The following is a 25,474-nucleotide window of genomic DNA, read 5'->3' as shown; positions in this document are numbered from 1 at the left end:
TCCTTTTCTTTTGTTCTCGCCCGAAAAGCCCTAATCTCTTACGAACATTATTCTTCTCCTACTGATATTGACCCATCATCATTTTCATCTCGCTCGTTCGTAAAAATCAAGCGGCCAAAACGAGCAATGGCGATAAAAAGTGACTTATTATTGGAGAGAAGATAGATAGATGCTTTTCTTTATCTCAATAAAACTCGACCTCTTTCATTTTCTTCTCTTCCGTTTTTCTCCTACTTCCACTCAAAATTATCGTGTCTTTGGGTGCCAATGCTTCAAATGGTTCGTGACACATTATTGAAATATTTTTTTTACTCTAGTTGATATCTTAGCATAGTTTAATTGACGAGATATTTATTACTAATCAATTGCAGAAGATTTTATTGACCCTCTACTAAATAGTTTGAATAAATAATAATAATAATAATAAAAGACGAGGTTAAGCGGACGAAAATAAGAAAAATATTAAAATTAATGAAAAAATATAGCATAAATATTACATCTAAATTATATTTCATATAAAAAAGAAAAATAAATAAGACATAAATAATTTATTGTATAATGTTTTAAAATGAGTACAAATTAGATATATAAAACTAAGGGCACAAAGAAAAATATATTAGATAAGGGCATTATGGTAATTGTATAATATTTTTCTCTTCGCTCTCATTTTATTTTTTCAGTGCTTCTCTCAAACCTTTCCCTCAATATTCTGACTCCCATGTACCTGCAAAATTGCCAAAAATAAAAGAAAATAAAAAAAAAAAAATACAATTAATAAGGTTTAAATCATTAATTTGATCCAAAATTACGATTTTCTCCCTATAAGTATACTTTCAAGACTTTCAATTTAAAAAACCAATTAATACTTTTTTTTAATTAAAAAATGGAAAAGAAACAAAGTGTATAAAATTTTTAAATAAATAATAAATAATAAATAACGAAAAAAAAATTGTTAAGATATAAAAAATAAAAAATATATTTTTGTTTTTAAAATTTAATATTCTTTAATAAAAATAGAATAGCGTCTAATTTAGGTATATATAGTTGGGTTGAAAAAATCTTTTAGACTAATTTAAAGAAATTCACACCTGACCCAATCAAACTCTCTAATTTTTGAGTTGGTTCAATTATTTTATTTTAATAACTAATTTCATTAAATTCAAATATTTTACTAGTCAAAATGAATCATTAAAAAGTTAGAATGTTTTTAATATTTTTAAAAATATATTTGAGTTATAACACTATTTTCAGCTTGACTCGGTTAAGAAAATGTCAACCTTATAATTCACTCAATCTAAATAAATATATATATCTATATATATATATATATATATATAATATATTTGAGTTATAACAGCAGCTTGGCCAGTTAAGAAAATGTCAATCCTATAAATTTAACCCAATCCAAATAAATAAATAAATAAATATATATTTTTTATATATATAAGTTAAATGGTATAATTTGGATTAGCAAATTATCGAGTCATATGAACACTACTAGTCTCATCACTAACTTTTTATTTCGTAATATAGAAGGTAATTTTAGTTACTTTTTTTTTTTACGTGAATGGTTCGATCTTAAAATCATAAGAACCAAATAAAAACCGAACCCAAAAATTATAGGGAGAAATTGGTAATTTAGGTGGAAAAGGAATGAAAGAAAAACATACCTGCCGAGCATCATGACAGTAGCCTGAGGGTTAGTTCCAGGGGAATCATGAAAAGTGGAGCCATCAACAACCCGTAACGAATCCACTCCCAAAACCCTGTAATCGGAATCCACCACCGACCCCGTCTGGCAGCCGCCGTGGTAATGCCAGATCGTCATCACCGTGTCTCTGCAGTACTGCTCCGTCGACCTCGACAAGTTGTCGTGCTTCGGCAGCAGGTTGATCGGAGCACTCGCCGTCGTATTCAGAAGCGTCGCCATCGACACGTTTTGGTATCGGAACTTGGCGAAGGATTTTGACTCGATAATTCGCCGGATTATGTTTATGCCGGCGACGCAACGGTGTAGGTCAGTCGGATCTTTGAAGTAGTTGAATGTGACGGACGGGTTGTCGTTCGGGTCTCGGGTTCGGAGCTCCAAATGACCCGAGGAGAGTGGGCCCATTATCTTTTCAAGGATGAAGCCGCCTCTGAATGCGGCTTCGTCCAGTTTGTTCATAAGCTCCCAGGCTTCGGCTATGGCTTCTGGTGTTCTTTGCTTCGGTGGCACTGTCGATAGCTGACCGATCTGCCCACAACTTTATTTCCTTAAATTACTAATCAATTTTTTAACTTTAATATTCAATTAAAACACAAAATTCATAAATTTTATGAAAAAAATTTAGTTTATAAAGTCTACAAAATTAAAAAAAAAAAAATATATATATATATATATATATATATATATATATGTATGTATGTATGTATGTATGTATGTAAAATCCATACCTTAGGAGAGAACATGCCGAAGTCTCTGGAAGAAGGGCCGCCGGCGAAGCTCTCGCCGCTGGCGGCTTCGATGTACGTTCCGTTATGGGTAATTCCGACGACCTCAATCAACGACACCTCCACCGGAACGGGGGATGGAACGAAAACGGCGTTCATTGGGTTATCGGACACCCTCTGCCCGACCATGGGCTGATCCAAAAGCACAGTTATGTTATGGGCCTTTAGATGTTGGGCCGGGCCCAGTCCACTTAGCATCAGAAGTTGTGGGCTTCCAAGACAGCCCGCTGATATGATTACTTCGCTCTCAGGCCCATTCCTTAGGTACGCTCTGTGTTTGATTCCCTTCGAGTCTTCGAAGACCACTCCGTGGGCCCTTGGCCTTTTGCGTCCTATTAAAAAAAAAAAACGGAAACCAGCATTTAAATTTATTTTAAATTAATAATTATATTACAAAATAACTTTTAAATAAATAATTAACTTGACTTCTGAGTTTAAAAATTTATAAATATGGCAATTCCAACAAAAACCCGTGGATAATTTGGTAGAGTCCCAGCAACCCGAGCTAAACCCATGAGCAGTTGGGCATAGTCTAAAAAATATAGCAACCCGTGAACAATTAGACAGAGTCTAAAAAATATCGCAACCGGAGTAAACCCCGTGAACAATTGGGTGAGACTAAAAAATATGGCAACTCGAACAAAACCCATGAACAATTGGGCAAAATCTAGAAAATATGGCAACCCGAGCAAAACTCATGGACAATTGGGCAGAGTCCTGGTAACTCGAGCAAAACCCATGAACAATTAAGCATAGTCTAAAAAAATATGGCAACCTGAGCAAAACCCGCAACATAAAAAGTATGGCAACTCGAGCAAAACCCCTGAACAATTGGGCATAAAAAAATAGGGCAACCCGAGCAAAACTCGCAAACAATTAAACATAAAAATTATAGCAACCCGAGCAAAACGGGGTAATTTGAGTTACCTTTAGTTTGGAAAAGGATGGTATGTGCAGTGGCGTAGAGGAAGAGGGTTAGATTAGGAGGGTTGGCATAGGTCAAAAGATCAGCAGCCGTGTGTCTATGTCCGTGACGATCGAAAATGGTGCCACCCACTTTAGTACCATATAAGTGGTCATAGGTGAACCCATTATCAGGCACCACACCCACATCAACCAAACCACCCCTCACCGCCGACTGCCACTTCCCCATCCGCGGTTCGAACGCCACCACCCTCTCCACCCACTCATACGACTCGTTCACCAACTTCGCGTCCCATCCCGCCTCCCTATCAAACAATTCCAATCACAATTTCATTTCAATTACGTTTTTAAAAATTATTGCGTGTACTTTTGTAGTGCGACGAGAACCTGACGTAATCAAGTGACGCACGTGAGTAAAATCCGGCATTCAGGCAGCTTCCGCCGCCGAGGACACGTGCGCGAGCGTTGATCACGCCGTCCTCCGACACGAAACGTTGCGACGGCGAAGATTCCGACAGGTCGGCAAGTGCGGCGCCGAAGGCCGATAAGTTGGTGATATTGGAGTTTCCGTACGGAGAACCACCGCGTTCTAACAGCAATACCTTGTGATTTTCCGACAGCGTCGCCGCCAACGGACATCCCGCCGTCCCACCTCCTACGATTATGTAGTCGTAGTGTGACACCGCCGGAGCCTCTGCTGCATTTCGCATGAAATCGAATTTGGGAACTGCAAAAACAGAGGAACTTTTAAACAGAGAATTTATGGCTCTTTATTTTCATAATTTAGCTAAAATTTGAAGTAATAATATATAGAATTAAACTCAAAGATCAAACTGAATGAATGAATTAAAATAATTAGAAGTTAAAAGGTATTGAATTTCAAATTTGGGACCTTTTTGAGCGGAAGAACAGACATGGCAGAGGAGAATTCCGGTAAGAGCAGCAGAGAAGAAATTCCGCCATGCAAAACCCATTTCTTCTCTCTGATTTCTAATTTTAAAGGAAGAACAAATTTGTTGGTTTATATAGAAGCTGCGGAGGGCGATTGCGACGGGGAGGAACTGAAGAGAGTGCAAAGAGTTCCTTGGACGCCTCTCTGTATCGCCGGAGAAATCGTAGAGAGATTTCAAGAAAATGCAGAGAATGTGAAATTCCTAAATAGTCCGACTGGTTCGATGTGTAATTTAATGTGAAAGTCCTTCATTACCTGCAGCTTGAGCTTGTGGAAGGAAGAAGAAGCTTTTGGCTATGGCGGATCTAGAGAGAGAGAGAGAGAGAGAGATGTTTGTAGTAATTGCTTGTAGATATTGGGGTGAGTGATTTGGATTCATCTGCATGTCAACGCAATGAATTGGATGAATATGATTTTACGATCCAAATAACTTCATCTTCACTGTCTTTTTTTTTTTTTTTTTTTTTTTTTTTTTTTTTAATAAAAAAAGTGATATAAAATGTAATAAATTTGTCCCACCAAACGCATTGCTAATTAGGATAAAGTTTATGTTAATATAAAAATAGGATCTATTAATGGCGTATGAAACTGCATTAGTATAGTTAATCAAAACGTTAAATAACCGAGTTTTGAAAATATGAGATTATCTCGAAAAAAAAACTATTTTGTAAGTGTTAAGGTATGATATTATCTGGTTTTAGCGTAGCGTAACCTTTTACGACTTTACTTTTGATTTTCCAAAATGCATCATACTAATAGAGATAGACATCTTTCCATTTAATATTTATCTAATAGAACTCCTTCGCCAATCCAATAAATCTTTGCTATGGATATATGGACATGAATAATTCAAATTATCTCTACAATAGTAGAATATTATCCATTGTGCATAAACTATGGAAACATTGTTTTTATTTTTCTAAAATGTCTAGATTAAGTTTCACTTATGGACTTGAACGGTTACAAATAGTAAAAAACAAAAAAACAAAAAACAATATTTGATAGTAGTAGACTTCGACACTAGTGAGTAATGAGTAATAGTGAGTAATGAGTAATAATGGTGAGTGAGACAATTTCAACTTATAGTTCATTAAATGAACATCCTAAAGGTCATGATTTGATTGATCCCCACCGAACATAGATTAAGAAAACAAACAATTGTGAAGTACGGTAAGAGGAGGCTTTAATTGAAATCAACAACCTGATTAGAAAGTAGCTCACTTTCGTCTCAACATGTCCCCTACTGTTCTGCTAGGCAGAACTAGCCTTCCATTCCCTTCGCATTAATTTCTAGTTCCAAGAAACAATAAATGGTAGTAAAAATCTGTTGAACTCCACCTGCCAATTCTCGTCTCCAAATGTACCATATATTAATTAATCAGCTGAAATGTTAGCTCAAGAATAATTACCATGACGCTTCTAATACATTCCATGAAAATTTACAATTAATCACGTTTTCTCTAACTCCTCATTCACTCAGAGACGGTCCCCTGCTTGTCAAGACCCAAAAGTTAGCATGAGATTATAGTTTGGATTCCCTACATTAATGGCAGCATCCATCCAGCTAACAGGAAAGGAATGGAGATCCACTCCCTCTTTTTCAACCACAGATTCAACTAAGCTTTTCTATTAGGTAACTCTAAAGCGTAAATGAGTGGTCCATAATCTCTCGGGGTGTTTTTCCAATATAAGCAGGCAGTTAAGGCATTTGCTAGGAGCAAGAACAATAAACTTTAAACGAAATCTCACAAATCTGCCTAACATAGGCATGCACATAAATATCATCTCTACTTCTAAGAGGTCGAAGCTTCTCTATTCCCATATATGTGAACTATATGTTGGGGACAAAATGTGAGAACAATAAACTTATAATCCAATAGATGATCCAAAGGAGTGAGATAATTTCCTGCAAGACATGGCACTAGCAAGTGCAAAAAATGGAGGAGGGATGGACAAGGAAAAGAATTATGGATTTTGACGGATAGAAGAAACCATATCACTATCAGTATAGAGAGTTGTAAGTGTAGCAGGTGGCAACAATGGAGACTACACAAATGAAGAGGGAGGGAATGAGTGTAACATTCAAGAGCATACTTCGGCCCAAGTAACCAGCAAGGGTTATAGTTCCATCTGCAATCACTCGTGCAATAGTCCCAGCTTCTGTCGATAGCAATCCACCATTGTAGGTACCACGAGAGAGCCGAGATGACATGACTCGGGAGAGAAGTGCGAGGTTCACACCTGTGTTAGACATGATCAAAAGAAAAATTGTCATTCTCAGTTAATAAAAGACTTTATATCCATTGTTTTCTCTTATTGGACGCCAATTCCTTGTATGTTCTATTTTTTTGGTTTGTTAAGTAAGAGATTCCAGTAAACTTTTTTCGCCCAGCGAACATAATTCCCAGATTATTTTTTTTTTTTTTTTAATTTAAATTTTAGATTGGAAGGGTGAGTTTAAGAACCTTTTTAAGTTTCCTTGTATAAAGATTTTCCTTACTAGCTTTATTGGAGAGGGAAAAGAATACATGTTAAGTGTTTTCTAAAATGCTTTATCACTCAGCAGCTTTTATAGCACATTCAAATAGCATTAGAAGTTGAAAAATGTTCAGAATTAATTAGAAGTTCTGTAAAAACTCGAGAACTTTTAGTAGGTTCCTCACCTTCAAGCACTTCTGCCGACACAAACATGATAAGTCCAGAGCCCACATATTGAACCACAGAGTATGGAATTATTACATTGAAGCTCAAGAGGATGCCAATCAAGACAAGAATTTCAGATACCAATAGTATTTGCCTGCAAGGAAGATAAAATGAAATAGGTGAGAGAAGTTCCAAGAGAGAGATGACATAGTTCTTCAGGGGAAGGAAAATTTTAAATCAACAAAACATGTTCCCCATAATCCTTTCGAAGTATTACCTATCTTCAAACATATTGCTAATGTAACTACCGACAAAAATATTCACTGGGAGAACTGTTAGGCCAAGGCATGCCAGAAAAATTGCCACAGAGCTCGTGGACCAGCGAAAGTAGTATGTGGTAACAACACTAGACTCCGAAAGCAGAACTTCCATTGCATATTTCAGCATAAAATATATCAATAGCTGAACCTGTTGACATCAAATCTTCAGTTAAAATATGATGACATGCAAACTCGAGAAAAAAAAAATCATTTCAAAACAACAGTTGCTAGCAAGATAGATAGGTTATCTTAAAAAAAAGAAGAAAAGGAAGTATTAAGTGCCGTTTCACAACAGTAGCTAGATTGTTATATGTACTTGGGATGTGAACCACGCTTTTCAGTTGTACAAATCCCATGGGAACTATAAACGGTTTCGATTTCGGCTTTAACCATGCCTATTATGAATGGTATGTGACAATCTGTTTGAGAGCATTTCAAAATTTCTATTTTAAAATGCTCTCAAACAAAATGTAACTTCTAAATTTCATATCTAGAAAACTTATAGTGTCACCAAAAGTTAAGCCACAAACCCAAAACTCATTGAAATCCATTGTTGGTATGGGAAAGACCGGCACTTCAGTCACCCAATTTTCAGTACTTGATTAAAATCTTCTAATGCTAAAATTCACCATAAAGACACCAGATATAATAATCAGTCAATCTAATGAAAATGTATGATGTGAAAGCCCAAGTACTTTCTACACTATAGCAGATACCTTAACAGAAGGAGTGAGTAGTCTATACGCTGCGCCAAAAGAAGTCACTGGTAGGCGAGATTCCTCAGGAGCTTCTTCACTGTCATCAACTTCTGGGTCATCATCTTCAACTGATGGCTTCTCAAGCGAAGTAATAAGTAATGGTTGGTGAAGACCATTCTCAAGAGTGTCATTTTGAACTGTTCATTGATAATGATATATAAATTTAGCATGTTTTGATGATATGTGGAATAGTTGATTCTAAATAAATGTTACATTACAAGTATAGTCAAACCTTTTAAGTTTGTATCAAAGTTTAGGAGTTTAATAGATCTTAATAAATCTATTCATTCTTTTATAAAAATAGAAATATTTATTTTTAGAAAATGTTAAATATGTCAATGTCCTATTAGAAAAAAAGAAATTTGAAAGTTCGATGAGTCGCTTTTAAAATTCAGATACCGAATAAATCAAAACTGAAAATTAGAAACCTATTAACTTTTTGAAGTTCAAAGACCTATTAACCACGAACGTGAAAATTCAGTGACTAAGTTTGTAAAAGAAGCTAAAATAAATTACTATTCTCCAAAAGAAATATGCAATTAGATGTCCTAGTGACGTCTCTAACTTAATACCAGGAGTACTCGAGCAGTGAAAAGTTTCAATTGGACCAGATAAAGTTTATTTTTACTTTGATAAAAACACATAAAGGAAATTGGACATAATAACAAACATGCAATTGACCTAACCGTATGAAAGTGCCTACCAGAATAATAGAATGATAAATTAAAATGTGATGCATTCATGTAAACATTTACAACATTGAACAATTATCATATAAAATTACCTTGATTTGATTCCTGTGGTGCATTCTCTTCATTTTCCCGTGGAGGTTCACGAAATGAGATACACAACCATATTAGATATATTAGCCAAGCCACAGCCATAACCCATCCAGGCAAAGTGTTTTGATTAAAAGTGAGCTTGTAAATCTTAAACTTCGTTTGAAGTAACCCGGCCAAAGCTGGACCACAAGCCATTCCTAGAGCACTGGCACTAACAAATCCTGCTGATGCTTGCATTCGAATTTTTAGTGGTACACAGTCACTGATATAACGCCTATTAACAGCTCGAGCCGACCCCAGTCTGCATTAAAAGAGTACAGTTCTGTTAAACGTCATAAGTACGTATTAACATTTCCCAACTCACTGCTTTGTTGTCCCCACTAAAGGCAACAGGGATAGTTCAAAACCGTTCTAAATTTGAGAGTCTCAGAATATTTGTGCCACACAATATAACAAAATAGTTTAGACCATTCTGAAAAGACTGTTTTTCATTTTATAACTCAAGGACACATTTGTACAACCAATAGAACAGGTCCCGACTAAAATGGTTAACATAACAAAAACAAGCCAAGTATTATTATTTATTCCCTACACTAAACACTAATATCAGAAACAGCACATCAACTTAGAGACATTAGCATCCTTAGATTATTGGTAGTCAGATGCCATAAAACACTGTGGATGCATATCCAAATGGAATGAACCATATATGAAATAACAAACAATTTAGCGCAATTCCGTGCAATCATTTCCTTATTGGGTATGGTTAGTGACGAGCAGGTAGAACTTTATGGAGGTGCAGATGCATGGAGTCCATGGCCATATGAGGTTCTGAATGCTAAGGAAAAGGACATCCCCGAAGACAATTTATATGGAATTGTAGAACACATTGAACATTAATCTATGACGAGAGAGAAAAAAGTGGACACCATAAGAGACTGTATTTTAATTAAATACTCAGTAAAGAAGAAAATAAACAACAAAAAAATTAAAAATAAAATAGATTACCTACCCACAGCAAAGACGTCCAATTAAAAGAACCCAGAGTGATTGAAGATCATAAGCAAGAGCATATAATGTGTTTCCGAGAAAGAGAGCAACACTGCTAAATATTAGAGGTCTGAAGTAAGATCTATTTGACCATGCACTGAAGTAAACTGACGAGAACACTTGTGCAACTGCCATTGCTCCAATGACAATACCACATACAGTTGCCGCAGCTCCAAGGCTCATGGAGTAGTCATCGGCTGTTGGGACCACAATATATGTATTGACCATGTATAGGAAGGTATTTGCTAGGTTCAAGATAAGAGACATGAAGTGGTAATTGCTATCATCAACTTGTTCCTCAATGGGAGCAGGCAATTCTTCTTGCATAATGAGGGCATGTTGTGCCAAGAAGTTTAGGAAGTTTGTTGAGTTACTTAACCTGTCCACAGCAGCTTTAATTGAATCGACTACAGGGTCCTGCATGTGGGGATTGGAATAAATAACATAGCTCAAGTAACCTTTAGACTACTGTTAGATTTGTTAGGAAGTCTATGGGAAGCATTGACAACTAAAGCAAGTAGCAACAAAATGAGCTTAAGTCCTACCAACCTGGAGAGGGATCACAGGCTGGTCATATATTGATAGATAGCTTCTTCCTTGGCGGTCCTGAAGTTCATGCAAGTTACGTGATATGGCTCCAACAACAGCTCCTATTCCCTACAAGTTCATTTCTAGCCGGTGAAAATTCATGAAAATTAAGCTTACGAGTTTTTCTGCCTGTAATCACGACGCCTGAACCAAAAATCAGACATACAATTTGGAATGTAGAACAATATTGAAAATTCCAACACATTATATCTGAAGTTCCTTGAAGACTATTAATGAGACAAGAAGAATACAAAAATCAGCATCAGACAATGAAATATTACCACATGTTTGAAAACTTGCTGCAGCTGGGAGTAAGGATGGTTGGCACGTGTTTTGACATAGTAGTCAGTAAATCTATAGCCGAACCGCTTGTCAAACTTTTTCAAAATTTTACGCAGACCAATTGCATTTATCTCAACAAAATATAGAAGCCTTAAAAGATCTTGGCCTGCTGCTCTGTAAGCTTCTCGCAGTTCAGTGATTTGGGATATTTCAGGTTCTTCTTGGAGAGCATCAAGCCGTTCATCAAGTTTGGCTATACGGCTTGCAAGAAGGCCTTGTTGCTCCAACAGAAAAAGTACAATCTTCTCAATCTGATTTGTCAGAAAATGAATTTCAAAGTTGTTAGCAGATGGGAACATAACTTAGATTTACACGATCTCATAATATAGAAAATATTCAGTTCCAAAGCAGCACAGAAACAGTATGTGCTTTTCAGCTCAGAAAATAATGCTAAAACCTATATTTATGATTTGTAGTCATAGAAGTATTCCACCACGTAAATTAGAAGGAAAGGGGTGGTGCATTGTTGAGTACATACAGCATACTATACAAACACACAATTGCAAAAAGAAAGGGGGAGCACTCCTGAGACTACTATCCAATTACCACACAATTTGTTGCACTTTGCTTCCTGTCATATTCAAAAGGTTTATACACGGTGTGTGTGAGTGTTGAAATTGATGACATGATACCATATTCAGTTCTTTTATGCTTACAGCATAAAGAACAATATCAAATAAAATTTAGAAATTCCTAATGCTGATCAGTTAAATTAGAGATTCAGGATTTAAATAATATACCAGCAAGACAATAAATTAACAACAAATTTTTAGGGGACAAAAGCATGACAAAGAGATTAATTATTAGCATACACCATCACTTATCAAAGCCTTAACTAATTCTTCTCAAGAAAAGGGATGAGCAATATTCACCTGGTTGTCCAGCATTCTTGAAAAATCCTTGAGAACGTGCCGACGATCTTGTGTTCCAACTTCCATTTGTTGTGCATATTGTTTTACCTTCTTCTTCATAAGCTTATAGTTGATGTAATATCTGGACAAAAACAAAATTGTGAAACAAAGGAAAAGCAGCAATAGCATAATTAACAAGCAAATATATACTTCAAAAGATAAAAAATATGGAAGTATCATAAGCATAAAATTCCAAATCACATTTAGAAAGTAATATTTACCGTCTCTTTCCTTTCCTTCTAAAATGCAAGGACAATAGAAAATTCATATTCCATTTTAATCAATCTACTTCAGCTGAATTCTTAACTCAACTTCTTACTCCACATTTATGAAGGGATAATCCTGATGATGAATTAAAGACTATTGTTCGAGTAAAATGCAAGTCTAACCAAGGACCATTGGCCTCATTCTTATAAGTGGTCAACAGAGTAAAGACTAGAAAGACTATGACTAAACTCAAGAACATTATTTATTGAGATTCTGCATAAATGATTGTCATCTTGTTAATATAATAGAAATCCACAATGGAAGTTAAAGAGTATCTATATGTCGACATGAAACATTGTTTAATTTCTATTCAAGAGACATTGTTTAATTTCTATTTATTCCCATCGATTAAAAGACTGGTTGCTAGCACACTCCACCAAAAAAGATAACTGAAATAATGCAAAACAGATATTGGTGCATCACACTTACCCTTGCCATTCTTCAAGCTGTCTTTCCTTTAACTTCTTTCCAAAGGCAACCATCTCTTGCTTTGTAAATTTTGGTACTTAAAACCAGGCCAAGAATACACAGAGATACAATCTGCAAGGAAGAAGTTATTGATAACACCACAGTCAAATGCCCATTTACTAGGATCAGTTTCTTGAACTCTTCTCAGCACTTCCTAAACATAAAGTGACCCAAATAGTTAGGTGAGATTCCATTGTACCAACAATAAATTAGGCTGGCATCTTTTACCCCTTAGAAAACTGGCAGATCATCTGTCATCTTTGTGTGAAAATAATGAATATATAGTGCATACATATTAATATAGTTTAATTCACTCACAGAAATTTATATACCATTTGAAAAACAATGGACATCTTTTGTAGATACATGAGCTTAACTAGTCATTAATCCATCGCATAATTATCAAAATAGAAAATGTACAGATCAATGAGCCATACTAGTTCTAACAATACATCAAATACTCTCCATCTAATAATTACAGAAATACAAAAATTTAGTATCAAGTATCAGGGGAAGAAGTTGAAATATATGAGAGTGAATGCTATTACTTACTAAACTAGTTCATATTCATGGGAGTTCCAGTTCATTTCACTTGATAGTGCAAAAGAGCAATCCAATCGACTAAGATTATACCCAAAAAAGGGACGAAACATTTTCTCTCATAAAAACTACGATGAGACAGATTCCGCGCTGTTTATTTTATCTTCTTTTTGACACACCTATTTAGTTTATACTTCAATACACTATTGAGAAAGACGCCTTTGTCTTAAAATAAAGGATTGAGAAATTTGTATTTCATTAGATCGCAGTATCTCATAATTTCAAGATTAGATCGACAAATTGATAAACGACCTCACACGCCAGGCATAAATGAAAGAAAACATGAGCGAAGTTAAGACAGTATAAGAAGCTAAAGCTGAATCAATGCTTAAATATCCAACTCCATAGCTGAACGAATGATTCATGAATTTGAAGTTTAACTAACCTCCAAAAATATCCGTTGTTTGGTTGCTAAAACACTAAGAAGAGCATGCTTATTCATACGCAACAATAACAAAGTATTAAAACAGACGAAACGAAGAAAAAAAAAGGTAAAAAACAACAACAATCAAACATTCCACAAGCTCCGACGATAAAATCTTACAAATCAAGTCAAACATAAGAGAGAAAACGAGAGAAGCGCCCTTACCTGAGAGATAGAGGGAAAAAAATCGAAACTCGAATTCAGAAACGGCTGCAAACGAAAGCTTAGACAACCATTAAGGAACTTCTACAAACGGAAACAGAACGAAATCAAGTAAAAGACGAAAGGCAGAATCATTTCCTGCAAAAGAGAAATGATCTACATTAGCATGCAAAACGAGTAAATAACAGCGAAGAACAAAGCGCGTACCTGAAAAATGGATCAAAACAGCCCGAAAATCACACACCAGGATCCTTCTCCAGCAACTTGATTTTGTTTTGATACACTTTTCTACCGGCGATATTGAAATTTGAAAAATGACGAATCAAGAGGAGAAATTTTTGGAAAAAGAAAACCACCGGGATGGGGATGTACGTTATGTTGTCACGGTGTTGGCGTCGGGTTGGATTTATGGGTTTCCGTAACAAATAATCAGACGCCAGAAATCTACTTTACTCATGGATATGTAATACAGAGATCTATATCATTTCTTATCACGGCAACAAGTGAGTTAAGTCCATTCGGTCCTTGTGTTGCCTACAGTACAGCGACATATGTTCGAGCCTCTAGCCCAGTTCAAGAAAAAAGTTTTAGATAACAAGACAGACAGATTTTGAAAGAGAGTTTGAAAGCAAGATTTGAATTATAGTTTCACCCGACCCATTTAATTTTGACTTTTATTCTACGTAAAAAAAAAGTGTAGAATTGAAATTAACTTTTACATTTGTATGCAGTGGATAATAAATACATATATATTTATTAAAGTACTCATATGAACATTCATTAAAGTAATCATTTTGACGTAACTCCATTTTATCTTACTTTTCATTAATTACATTTTTATTATGATTTTTTAATCTTATAAATTTATGGTTTAATAAACGTGACGTTGGAGTGTACAATAAATTTATTAAAATTATAGAATCATATAATTTTATCAGCAAAATATATTTTTGAAATTATGAAAAAATACGTAATAATAATAATAATAATAATAATTGCAATTCCCCAACTTGCAATAAGTCTCTATCACTGCCTTTTTATTATTTTATAATATTGAGGAAATTAGCACTTTCCGAAATTGTATTTTATAATATGCTTTCCATCGTCTAATCATTTCCATCCATTCCCTTTATAATCCTTTCATTGCCTCTCCACATGCGTTGTAAGTACAAACCCTTTCTTTTCTCTTAAAAGAAATATAGCTTTTTATTTATTTATGTATTTATTTAAATACTATTTTGAAATTTTTTTATCTTATTTCAATTATTTCATTATTTTGTGTGTATTCTCGTCCATATTCCTAAGCTTTAAATAGGATACAAGCTAGCAACTAATACGAAAATATAAACTAATTAAATATTGAAAATAAAATAAAATATATTATAAATCAAATTATAAAAGAAATAATATTAATATATAATATCTAAGATATATTTCATAAATAATATATTCTCCAAATATTATATCGGAACACGTTTTAATTTTAATTTTCATTAGCATTTCCTTTATATATTTTATAAATATATTCACGTCGTATATTTTTATGCATGAAAATTAATATTAGTATTTAAAAGTTGGGTTTAATTTGACTTATTTTAACCGACATCATCTAATATAAAATTGTTTCAAATTAAATATTTTTAATTTTGAAGTTTTTAGGATCATCCACACTTGTATGTGGTCTCAAATAAGAATTGAGATCGTTGATGTATTTTTTTTGCAAAAAAACAAATCAAGTAACATATTGGAGATCGATCGAGCAACCTTATATTCAATAAAATACAACTAATTAAAAATAAATAAATAATATTTTCAATGACTATTTTAATGATAATGAGTTAGAAAATGAGCGTATCATATTCCACCTCGCTATTAATAAAAAAAATAATTGGATAATATTTTTCCTAAAGTTTGGATTTTTCCCCCATTTTTTCAATGTAAAGTTAGAACATTGGCCCTACCAAAGAAATAATTGGAAGCCACACCATATATTATATAGTTTTATATATATATATATAAATTACCCAACAAGGAAGTAAAAGAAAATTTACCGTAGGGGAGACACGGCATGTAGGCTCATTAAATGTTGTATGATGACAGGTGGAAGCCATGGAAATGTTGTCGGTCTGTTATGGTGGGACCCACTGTCCCACCTGTCTGAAACGAACAACAGTGCAATCTTTATTCCAAGTTCCGACATGGCGTATGGGTATAGGCCACGTGGGTGAGCCATATGACCTTTATTTATTTATTTAATATTAAGATTCCCAAAATAAAAACCATCAATTTTTCAAAATAATAATAAGTGGGGTGATTACAAATTCAACCAAAAAAGAGTTAAAAGTCTTCGCTCGTCAATTTTATTAATTTTATTAAAATAAAGGTTTTCACGTGTTTCAACGATTAATTTATTTATTTAAGAGATTCGTTATAAAGTGGCTCGAGATTATTACGACTAGTGTACAACTTTTTCGTGTTAATAGGCTACTCCATTTGAGTTATCTCTTATCGATCGTCTCATTCTCTTAATAAATAAAGTTCATAGTTAAAAACATGCAAATATCACTTTAGATCAATAAACGAAATGAGGTGATGAAGTGACTTGAGATGATGTGATTTGTAAGATCTCATATTAGTTGAAAAGGGAAACCAAACATTCATTCTAAATGTGTGGAAACTCCTCCTTAGCAGATGTGTTTTCAATAATATCTGCTGACAGTGGACTTTTGCTGTTACATGACTAGTGTACGAATCTTTTTCGTTTACAAATTACCTCTTATCAATTATTCCGTTCTTAGTTAAAAATCGGTATGAGTTCGGTGAATCTTTTTGGTCGAGATTGGGACGTAATGATAGAGGCAAAAATAAATAATTGTAAGAATGTGGACCAATTTCTACATGTGGATGCCAAAGATTCAAAGCTGCCCCCACCACCTATATTAATCAATTATTTGATAATTGAGGAACATTTTCTACCTTCCTTTGTTATTGTAATAAATACATGTACTTCAATATCTCAACAATAAATCATAAATAAACAATTTTGTTACATCAATTTCCATAAAATAAATTCAGTATTTTAAAAATGTTTTTAAGAAAACAAAACTGTTGTCTATTTAGTGTGTTTTATAGTGTTTTTTTTAATATAATTTTATATTTTAAGGCTTAACTTTATAAAAATACTCATCCAAACAAAAAATAAACGCCCTTAAATTAATAGATATAGTTATTTTTTAAAGAAATTATTAATATTTTTATTTTTAAAATACTCTTAAAAAAAAAAATTAAAAGTACTCTTGAGTATTTCAGACATGCTCTTGAATTTTCAAAAGTTTTATTAATATCCTAAAACGTTTTTTAAAACTTTAAAAATATTTTTAAATATTTTAAAATCTTCAAATATACATTTTTCCGTTAGCACCGGAACGGAATTACCATGTTTAAAAAATACTCATAAATTTTCGAAAAATAACATTCTTAAACTTTTAGAAAAAAAATTAAAAAGTTTGGAAATGATTTTAAGACATAGGTAGATGATTTCCGTACACTGACAATCAAATTTTTATAAACTTTTTTTTAATAAAGGTTAAATAGTATTAATGTTATTTTTAAAATTTTGTGATTATTTTTTAAATATGGTATTAACGAATATTTAACGTATTTTTGCAATACCATTCAAAGTTTAAGAATTCTTTTTTACACAAAATCTTAATAGTTTTGATTCAAAATTAATAATAAGGATTTTTTTTTTTAATTTTTTAAAAGATTTAAAGATATTTTTAAAAATTTTAAAAATTTATGGGGCATTTTTATTAATTTAATATATATGAATAGTTTGTATAAATATTGTTTTTTCTACTGAATCTTATATTGCACGTTGCTTGCAAAACGCAACGTTTACATCCATGAACAACATGGATTTTATTTATAAAATAAAAAGTAATTTCAAATATAAATACAAAAATCAAAATAGAAATTAAATAAAACGTGTAATACTTTGTTTTGGTTCGTCTGTTAGGCCCAAAAGAGCTTCTGGGCCCTAACAGATTGGGGACATTAAGGGCCCAACCCAAAATTTATCTATAATGAATAAAAACTAACATTCATACGATCAATTATATCTTGAAAAATAAAAATATGATAGAGACGTATTAAACGTAAAAATCGAAGCAATAAAAAAAAATTAACACCTTATTGTACAAAAATTCAGATCAACCCAGAAATAAAACTAAAATTAAATTAATCTTATTTAAGAGTAAGGAGTCACTACACGATTAAATGTGATCAAAACTATTAATCTTATTTAAGAGTAAGGAGTCACTACACGATTAAATGTGATCAAAACTTTATTGAAGGGCTGAGATGCCACCACAAAAATTGCTTGAAGGTTAGAAATGACAAAAGTGATGCTCAATTTGCCAAGACTGAAAGTCTCACTTGAAGAACTCAATTTCATTCCTACAAAAATATGTATTTGACATCCCGTGCTATTTATAGCAATCTCATCATTTGAAATATTCAGTTTAAAAGTTAATTATGATCGTTCTCAATCGAACAAAGAACGAGGTTGAATCGAGTCTATCCAATATTAGGGTCGTCATGGGTCATACACCTGAGAGAATTTGATTCACAAAAAAAGGGAACAAAATCAAACACATCCCCCGCTCCCTTTCGTTTCCCATATCCTTATGTTTTATTCCGTGTCTCTCCCTCTCCGACATAATCTTCAAAATTCCTCAAACCTCTCCTTTTCTTTTAACGGCTCAAACCTAACCAAAAAAAATTTAAACTCCCCCATTTTGTTTTTTTTTTTTTTTCTTTTTTAAATTTAATTCAATCCAACTTTTTCCTATTTTTAAAATTAGACTAAATTAATAAATAAATAAAAAATACTGTATCTAAAAAATATAACTTCTAAAAATTAAAATATATATATATATATATATATATATATATATATATTTTAATCAAAAGTTCAATAATACTTTATGGTTAGTATTTTTTTTTTTTTATGGAAAACGTTAATATTTTGTTTTAAAATCACCTTTTGACTTTCAAAAGTGTTCAAAAACTATCTTTGAGTTTTGGAAGGTTTTGTTAATACTTTTAAATTTTTTAAAAAATTAAAAAATATTTTAACGGTTAGTACATGTTTTAAAAATACTCAGAAACTTTCCAAATTAACATTAAACGTTCTTAGATAATCTGTATGGTGTGGATAGACCGTTTCCATCTATATATTGACAATAAGATTCTATTATTATTATTTTTTAATAAAGATAAGAGGATATCAATGCTACTTTTATAAATTTATGGGTATTTTTTTAAACACAATTTTAAAAGTAATGATATATATATATAAAGTCGGGTATTAATGAAATTTTTTAAAATTCAAGGGGTACTTTTGAAAAAAAAGTAGTAACAATTTTGTTGAGGATATTTAGTATTAAATTATAGTTTACCTGTATTATATCATATTTGATATTTGATTAGAAGGCAAATATCTAGATATCATTTTTTATTTAGTCTTAAAATTATTAAGAATATTTGACGTTTTTAACCGATGTAATAGTAATGTTTTGTGAGTTGTAAATATTTCATATTTGAGTTTTAGGGCGTTTTCGTTATTACAGTGATATGTATTGTAGATAAATAATTTTTTTAAAAAAAAAATTAATAATATGATCCAACTCAATCCAACTAAGGTTGTGAACTCTATTCCCATATTCAGTCACCAACTCAACCAACATGAAATCTATTTGGATCATTCAATCACCAACCCAATCGAGCTTGTGTGTACTTCTACTTTATTTTTTTTTCATTTTAATCCAATTTTGGTTCCTACCGACTTTAATTAATTTAAATTTATGTAATTTATATTAATTTATGTTTCAAATTATTAAATTCACTCCGAATTATATGAATTAATTCAGTTTATGATTTAAATTGATAAAACCCTAAGATAATTTAAGGCGCTCAAAAGCCTTGTAAATGATTGCGAGTATTACTCTTGTTCTAGAATAGTGACGAATCATTATTAAAACCAAAAAGCTTACGTGGATGGATTGAGATATTTTTTTAATCCATATCCCTAAAGTGAACTCAACTTCTAAGTCAAATATTTCTGGAATGTGGAAGTCAATTTAATTTGGTCATATTCATTTGATCTTTAAAATAGACGCAAGATTGTCAAAACCTTTGACCTAATTTATTATAAACCAAGTTGAATAGTTTAATAAAGTCAAAGAAATTTGTTAGATTTAATTTAATTATTCGAATCATTAATTTTTTATACATATTAACTAATTAAATCACCAACTGTTTGAATTATTTAATTCAAAATTTTATTTTTAATAAAAAATAAAATATTATTATGTAAAAAGAAAAATCTATTTATTTATTTTTAAATATTAAATTAAGAAAAAATTACAATTTAATGACTTGAAATTTTATTATTAAAATTTAATTAGAGAAAAAATAACTATGAAATTAAAATAAATATATGTATATATAATTTAACAATAAATTCGTTTTTTTAAATATATCTTGTGTTTTTTTTTTCCCGAAAATATCCTTACAAATGTAGGCACATTTTGATACAAAATGTTATTTTTATTTTTATTTATGGAAACATATATAATTTCCCATTCGAGTGGGTTCGTGTAGTACTAATCTCACGAGGACGTACAATCAAAAGGTTCGACAGCCACTGATATTCTTCCACGTGGCAACATCACATGACAGAGATGTGTTATAGCTCATGTCATGTGACAGCTACTGTACTGTGACCATCCAGTTTAAAAGTTCCCCACAAAACTCTCGTCATACCTGAGTATAAAACAGCAATATATATTTATTATTATTTTTTAAAAAATATAAAATTTAAGAAAAAAAAAATATATATTTTGAGTTTTGATATTTATACATTTAAATATAAATAGCCGGGACAGAGATTTAAGTAAGAGTCGGGGAGATAGGAACGGATAATATTATCCACATCCCGATTACTTTTAGCTGAGCGGAGAAATCTCTCTTCATTTTCTTCTCTCGTTTTCTATCCCGAGCACAAATATAAATGAATATATATTAAATAAATCACGTAAAATTATAAATTTTTTATATTAAAATTGAGCAAATTATTATTATTTTTTAAAATGAGAAATAATAGTATCCATAAAAGTGTCGTTGAATTTAAAAAAGGAGAGATAATGTTCATAAATAAATAAAATAATAAAGTAATGCTGTTTCCAGTTGTATTGCAACCAAGGCCATCATTTGGGCACATGTCCATGTGAGGATAAAACCGTAATTTTGCTAAGCTTATTTGTATGGATAAACAACAACTTGACGACACGTGGCAAACTTTTGTGGCGTGATTTCTTTTTCCCTCTCTCTTTATGTATCTGGCTTATGTTTTATTTTTATTTTATGTAATGATTATTTATATATTATAATTAATTAATTAATTATAAGTGGGGGGAAATGGGGTCGGGTTCAGCCGGTAGCCGGTGAAGAAGGAGGTAAAAGAAAGAAGAGCCTTTTTGAAATAGTGGGAAAATGAAGACTGGGTTTGAACGATGCAGGTTTGATGGATTGGACTTGTTCCACGAAGCCATTTCGATGAGTCCTTTCTATTATTTCTTCAGTTCCTTTGATTTTCCGGTTTTTCAACTCTGATTCTTGGTGTGTTTAAGTCATTTGATTGAAGGAGGCGAAAGAATCGAGCTCGGATTATACTTCTGGTACGCCCTTTGTGTTTTTTTCTTTTTCTTTCTCGTATTTGAACTATTTTTTCTCACTCTGGACTTATGATGGCGTTGTTTTTGTGTTTGGATTCTTCTTATGATCCGAATTTGGCCTGTTTCGATTTTCATCTGTAGTTGAAGTGCGTGTGTGATTCTGGGCGTTTTTTCAACTTTTGAGTTTGAATTTTGTTTTAGTGGCTCGTGATTCTGGTAGTGTTTTTATGGAATGAAATTTTGTGTCTAATTATTTGTTGAATTTCGATGATGTTGTGTGTTTGAATTATTAATTTTGATTTCTGATAAATTTTGGGGAAATTGAGCTATCTGAATAGTTATTCTTGCGCCTTACTTGCTAGGTTATACCTGGAAGCTGATGGTTAAACCTGGATTTCGTATGCCAAATTAACTTGGTAGTCTTAGCTCAACCTGGTTGGTCGAGGATGAGGTTATGACTCTGTATTGTTCTATGTTTGTTCTGTAATTTTCATGGGCAGATGTTTCAGAAACATTCTCTGAAACATCATCGAGGGTGATTTGATAGTTGAGGATATACTAGTGAGGTTCTATTCAGCTGTCCTGCCATTAAACTCTGTTGCCCTAGTATGGACTTAGCTGAAACTGAAAGTGATCAGAGTGGGCAATCTGTACAATTCTACAACTGTTTCAAAGTTTCAAGCCTTAGTGAAACAATTTTAGAAACTACCCTAGTTGCAAATTTAAAAGATCGGTACGTTTTGGGGGAACGATTAGGTTGGGGACAATTTGGTGTGATTCGATCGTGTTCTGATAGGCTGACTGGTGAGATGTTAGCTTGCAAGTCCATTGCCAAGGATAAATTGATGACAGTTGATGATGTTCGAAGTGTTAAGCTTGAGATCGAAATAATGTCTCGATTGTCGGGGCATCCAAATGTTGTAAATCTAAAGGCAGTGTACGAGGAGGAAGATTGTGTGCACTTATTAATGGAGTTATGTGCTGGTGGGGAGCTTTTCCACCAGCTCGAGAAGCATGGCAGGTTTTCGGAATCTGATGCTCGGTTTATTTTTAGGCATCTAATCCAAGTGGTCAAATATTGTCATGAGAATGGTGTTGTTCATAGAGATCTAAAGCCAGAAAACATTCTATTAGCCACAACCTCCTCCTCATCTCCAATTAAGTTGGCAGATTTTGGTCTTGCAACCTATATCAAACCTGGTAAGCTTATCTACAAGTTTCATCTCCAATTAGTATTTAACATAAACTGAAGAAAACCATCCTTCAAATTATATATTATGAGCATTTGTTCTCTGAAAACAGGTCAGTTTTTGCATGGTACTGTTGGGAGTCCATTTTACATCGCCCCAGAAGTCCTTGCAGGAGGCTATAACCAAGCTGCTGATGTTTGGAGTGCTGGAGTTATTCTTTACATCCTTCTCAGTGGGATGCCCCCGTTTTGGGGTAAGACGAAATCAAGAATTTTCGAAGCTGTTAGAGCTGCAGATTTACGTTTTCCTTCTAATCTTTGGGATAATGTGTCGACATCTGCCAAGGACTTGATCACCAGGATGCTTTGTATGGATCCATCAAAGCGGCTCACTGCTAAGGAGGTTCTAGGTAATCTTATGATTTTTTTATTTGGCTGGATTTCTTTTTAGATAACTAAGTAAAACGTGAGACAAAGCATGTAAAACGTGAGACAAAGCATGTAACAGTCCAAGCCCACCGCTAGCAGATATTGTTCTCTTTGGGCTTTCCCTCTTGGCCTTCCCCTCAAGGTTTTAAAACGGTCTGCTAGGGAGAGGTTTCCACACCCTTATAAGAAATGCTTCGTTCAACCCTCCAACCAACGTGGGATCTTACAATCCATCCCCCTTGGGGGCTAGCGTCCTTGCTGGCACACCGCTCAGTGATTGGCTCTTATACCATTTGTAACAGTCCAAACTCACCGCTAGCAGATATTGTTCTCTTTGGGTTTTCTCTTCTGGGCTTTCCCTCAAGGTTTTAGAACGCGTCTGCTAGTGAGAGGTTTCTACACTCTTATAAGGAATGCTTCGTTCTCCTCTCCAACCAATGTGGGATCTCACAAAGCAACAATCAATCACTTAGAGAAGAGGACCAATAGATTTATTTCTGTTTCTTGGATCCCTTAGATGCATCTTCTTTTGGCGCATTGCCAAACATCGTGTTGGAAGGCTGTCCAAAAGCCATAGATTGTCCTAGCTGTAACATTGCCTAGTTTTCTGCAGGGTCTGGGAATGGGAACATGGCAGACAAATTCAGTCCTTGAGCTTTCCTGTTGATATATATTAACCTAGGCTTAGTGTTATCTTTCAATTTTGGAATAAGCTCAAGCATTACATGCAAACAAAATGTGCTGATCTTAATTTCTCTCTAAAAAAATAGTACTTTCTGTTTCTTGTAGCTCATTCATGGATGAAAGATGCTGCCCAAGTATCTCAAGAGCAGGAAAAGTTGGATGCCCGAGATTTCAGATGGGTGGAAACGGGCATAAGTTCTTTGCCCGCTCCATTCATCGTTAGAAATCAGGATTTTAGCTTCAGTGATGGAACTGCTGTTATTTGTGAGGACCAAATGGGGCATTCACCTGTATTCACGTGCAAATCATCATTCTCTTCGTTCCTTTTGGATACCGGTGACACGCCTAGTTCTGTTCCCGGAGGATTTTCTTTCAGCAGTTGTGTTGAGTTAGATGCAGCCACTGAATTCTCATCCCCAATTCCAAAGCTTCCCAGCTTTACCTTCTTCAGTCCATGTTCAACAGCTGATCAAGGAAACGGTTCGATCAGTTTCAAAGCGAATTTGTCACTGTCAGAAGCTCTTCTTGAAGGTGTGTTTTTTTCTCACTTCTAAGCCCCTTTCATTTTATTGATTATATGGTAAGGTCATAAAAAATGAAAAAGAAAAACTCCGAACAAACATGAAAGAAAAGCCTTTGGATGGAATTTCCTTCATGTTTGGAGTTCTATCAATAGCTCGTTCAAAGCAAGAACTAATCGAGCTTTCTCTGAATATCATTTAGTCTTACAATGGACCATGTTATCTAAAATGCAGAACCAATCAAGAGAAAGCTCTCTCTTCTGCTAGAACCCATAATTCCAGCCAAGCACAAGTTTGGAGACATGGAGTGGAAAGAAACTCGAAAGGGAGGACTAGGTGGGTCTAGAGCAACCAACATTCCCAGCAAAAGGAATCATTCAATCGGACTTGGCGAGCTCGATCAGTTTAATCTCATCGTGACCGAATCAGTTATACGATGGGCATCATGCACACATATCCCAACAACTCCATCCCTTAGGCTATCACTTGTCTGTTAACATTTTCGTTACGTTATAACTATTCACCTACCAACGAGTCATACCGAGGAATGCCGAAAGCAGTGGATGATACCAAGATTGCTCAATGTTTCAGTCTCAGGAAAGTGAAACCTGTTCTCGTTTCTTGTTTCGTAGTTTTCAAAGAGGTGGTATTGGGACTGTGATGCTTGTTATATTTGGAAGTAGTCAGTAAGCGAAATGTGAGTTGTGCATTGACTTGGCGGCCCTTTCGACAACTCCCCTAACTCACTCTAGCCTTGTTGCTGAAATTTAGTTACAGGCTGAGTGTATTGATTTCTTTTCCCTCGTTTGGGTGTGGTCTTAGAGTTTGAGAGGAAAAAGAAATGAGCTTTTTATTTAATGAACGAACATGACTACTAGATCTTCTAATCATAAATCTTTATAAAGCTGTGAATCTGATTTTGATTTTGTTAGGAATTGGCATTAATTAATTACCCCAATGAAATTCTTCATTGATGAATATTTGAGTTGAAACTTTTAGGTTTGTCGTTTAGTCCTTGAAATTTTTGTTAAATAAGTTCTTAACTATTTGATATAATATCTAAATTTACAAACTTAGCATATATGAGATATAAAATTTAATTTTATATCAGTTTGATTCTTAATTTTTTAATATGTTAGAAATTTATCTGACTCAAAATTATTTTTTATTTTACATATCTTCAAAGTGAAAGTTTAAAAGTTTATTAATTTTTTTAAAATTTTTTTAG

The 25,474-nt window shown here is 33.3% G+C and overlaps 3 protein-coding genes across 8 annotated transcripts; 1 reads left to right on the top strand and 2 right to left on the bottom strand.

Annotated features, from left to right (window-relative positions):
• Nucleotides 1-533: 533 nt before the first annotated feature.
• LOC111808292 (Glucose-methanol-choline (GMC) oxidoreductase family protein) lies at nt 534-4,447 on the bottom strand. Of its 2 annotated transcripts, none has more exons than XM_087129602.1 (6): nt 4,310-4,447; nt 3,827-4,144; nt 3,421-3,722; nt 2,437-2,825; nt 1,671-2,236; nt 534-724 (listed from the first exon to the last, which is right to left on the bottom strand). In XM_087129602.1, exons 1-6 carry the CDS (start codon nt 4,378-4,380, stop codon nt 664-666), a joined length of 1,707 nt encoding a protein of 568 aa, XP_086985728.1. In that variant the 5' UTR covers nt 4,381-4,447; the 3' UTR covers nt 534-663. The 2 variants fall into 2 exon arrangements, with proteins under 2 accessions (XP_086985728.1, XP_023549952.2); XM_023694184.2 differs by having other exon boundaries at nt 3,805-4,144; nt 4,310-4,441.
• Nucleotides 4,448-6,221: 1,774 nt separating this feature from the next.
• Nucleotides 6,222-14,110, bottom strand: LOC111808955 (Major Facilitator Superfamily with SPX (SYG1/Pho81/XPR1) domain-containing protein). 5 transcript variants are annotated; one of them, XM_023695209.2, is made up of 12 exons: nt 13,892-14,110; nt 13,688-13,822; nt 12,460-12,652; nt 11,725-11,845; nt 10,792-11,103; nt 10,472-10,579; nt 9,885-10,339; nt 8,875-9,173; nt 8,049-8,227; nt 7,290-7,480; nt 7,033-7,166; nt 6,222-6,610 (listed from the first exon to the last, which is right to left on the bottom strand). In XM_023695209.2, exons 3-12 carry the CDS (start codon nt 12,510-12,512, stop codon nt 6,372-6,374), a joined length of 2,091 nt encoding a protein of 696 aa, XP_023550977.2. In that variant the 5' UTR covers nt 12,513-12,652; nt 13,688-13,822; nt 13,892-14,110; the 3' UTR covers nt 6,222-6,371. The 5 variants fall into 5 exon arrangements, with proteins under 5 accessions (XP_023550977.2, XP_023550978.2, XP_023550976.2 ...); XM_023695210.2 differs by having other exon boundaries at nt 12,460-12,648; XM_023695208.2 differs by having other exon boundaries at nt 12,460-12,570.
• Nucleotides 14,111-21,201: 7,091 nt separating this feature from the next.
• Nucleotides 21,202-25,177, top strand: LOC111809174 (calcium-dependent protein kinase 17). Its single transcript, XM_023695554.2, has 5 exons — nt 21,202-21,426; nt 21,786-22,623; nt 22,726-23,022; nt 23,831-24,256; nt 24,481-25,177. The coding sequence occupies exons 2-5, from the start codon at nt 22,032-22,034 to the stop codon at nt 24,741-24,743; spliced, it is 1,578 nt and encodes a 525-aa protein (XP_023551322.2). The 5' UTR covers nt 21,202-21,426; nt 21,786-22,031; the 3' UTR covers nt 24,744-25,177.
• The last annotated feature ends 297 nt before the right edge of the window (nt 25,178-25,474 follow it).

Source organism: Cucurbita pepo, chromosome 13 (genome assembly GCF_057944985.1).
Source record: "Cucurbita pepo subsp. pepo isolate OVF chromosome 13, ASM5794498v1, whole genome shotgun sequence".
Classification (NCBI taxonomy): Eukaryota; Viridiplantae; Streptophyta; class Magnoliopsida; order Cucurbitales; family Cucurbitaceae; genus Cucurbita; species Cucurbita pepo.
The sequence above is the reverse complement of the archived record's forward strand: the minus strand, read 5'-3'. Positions and strand labels throughout refer to the sequence as shown.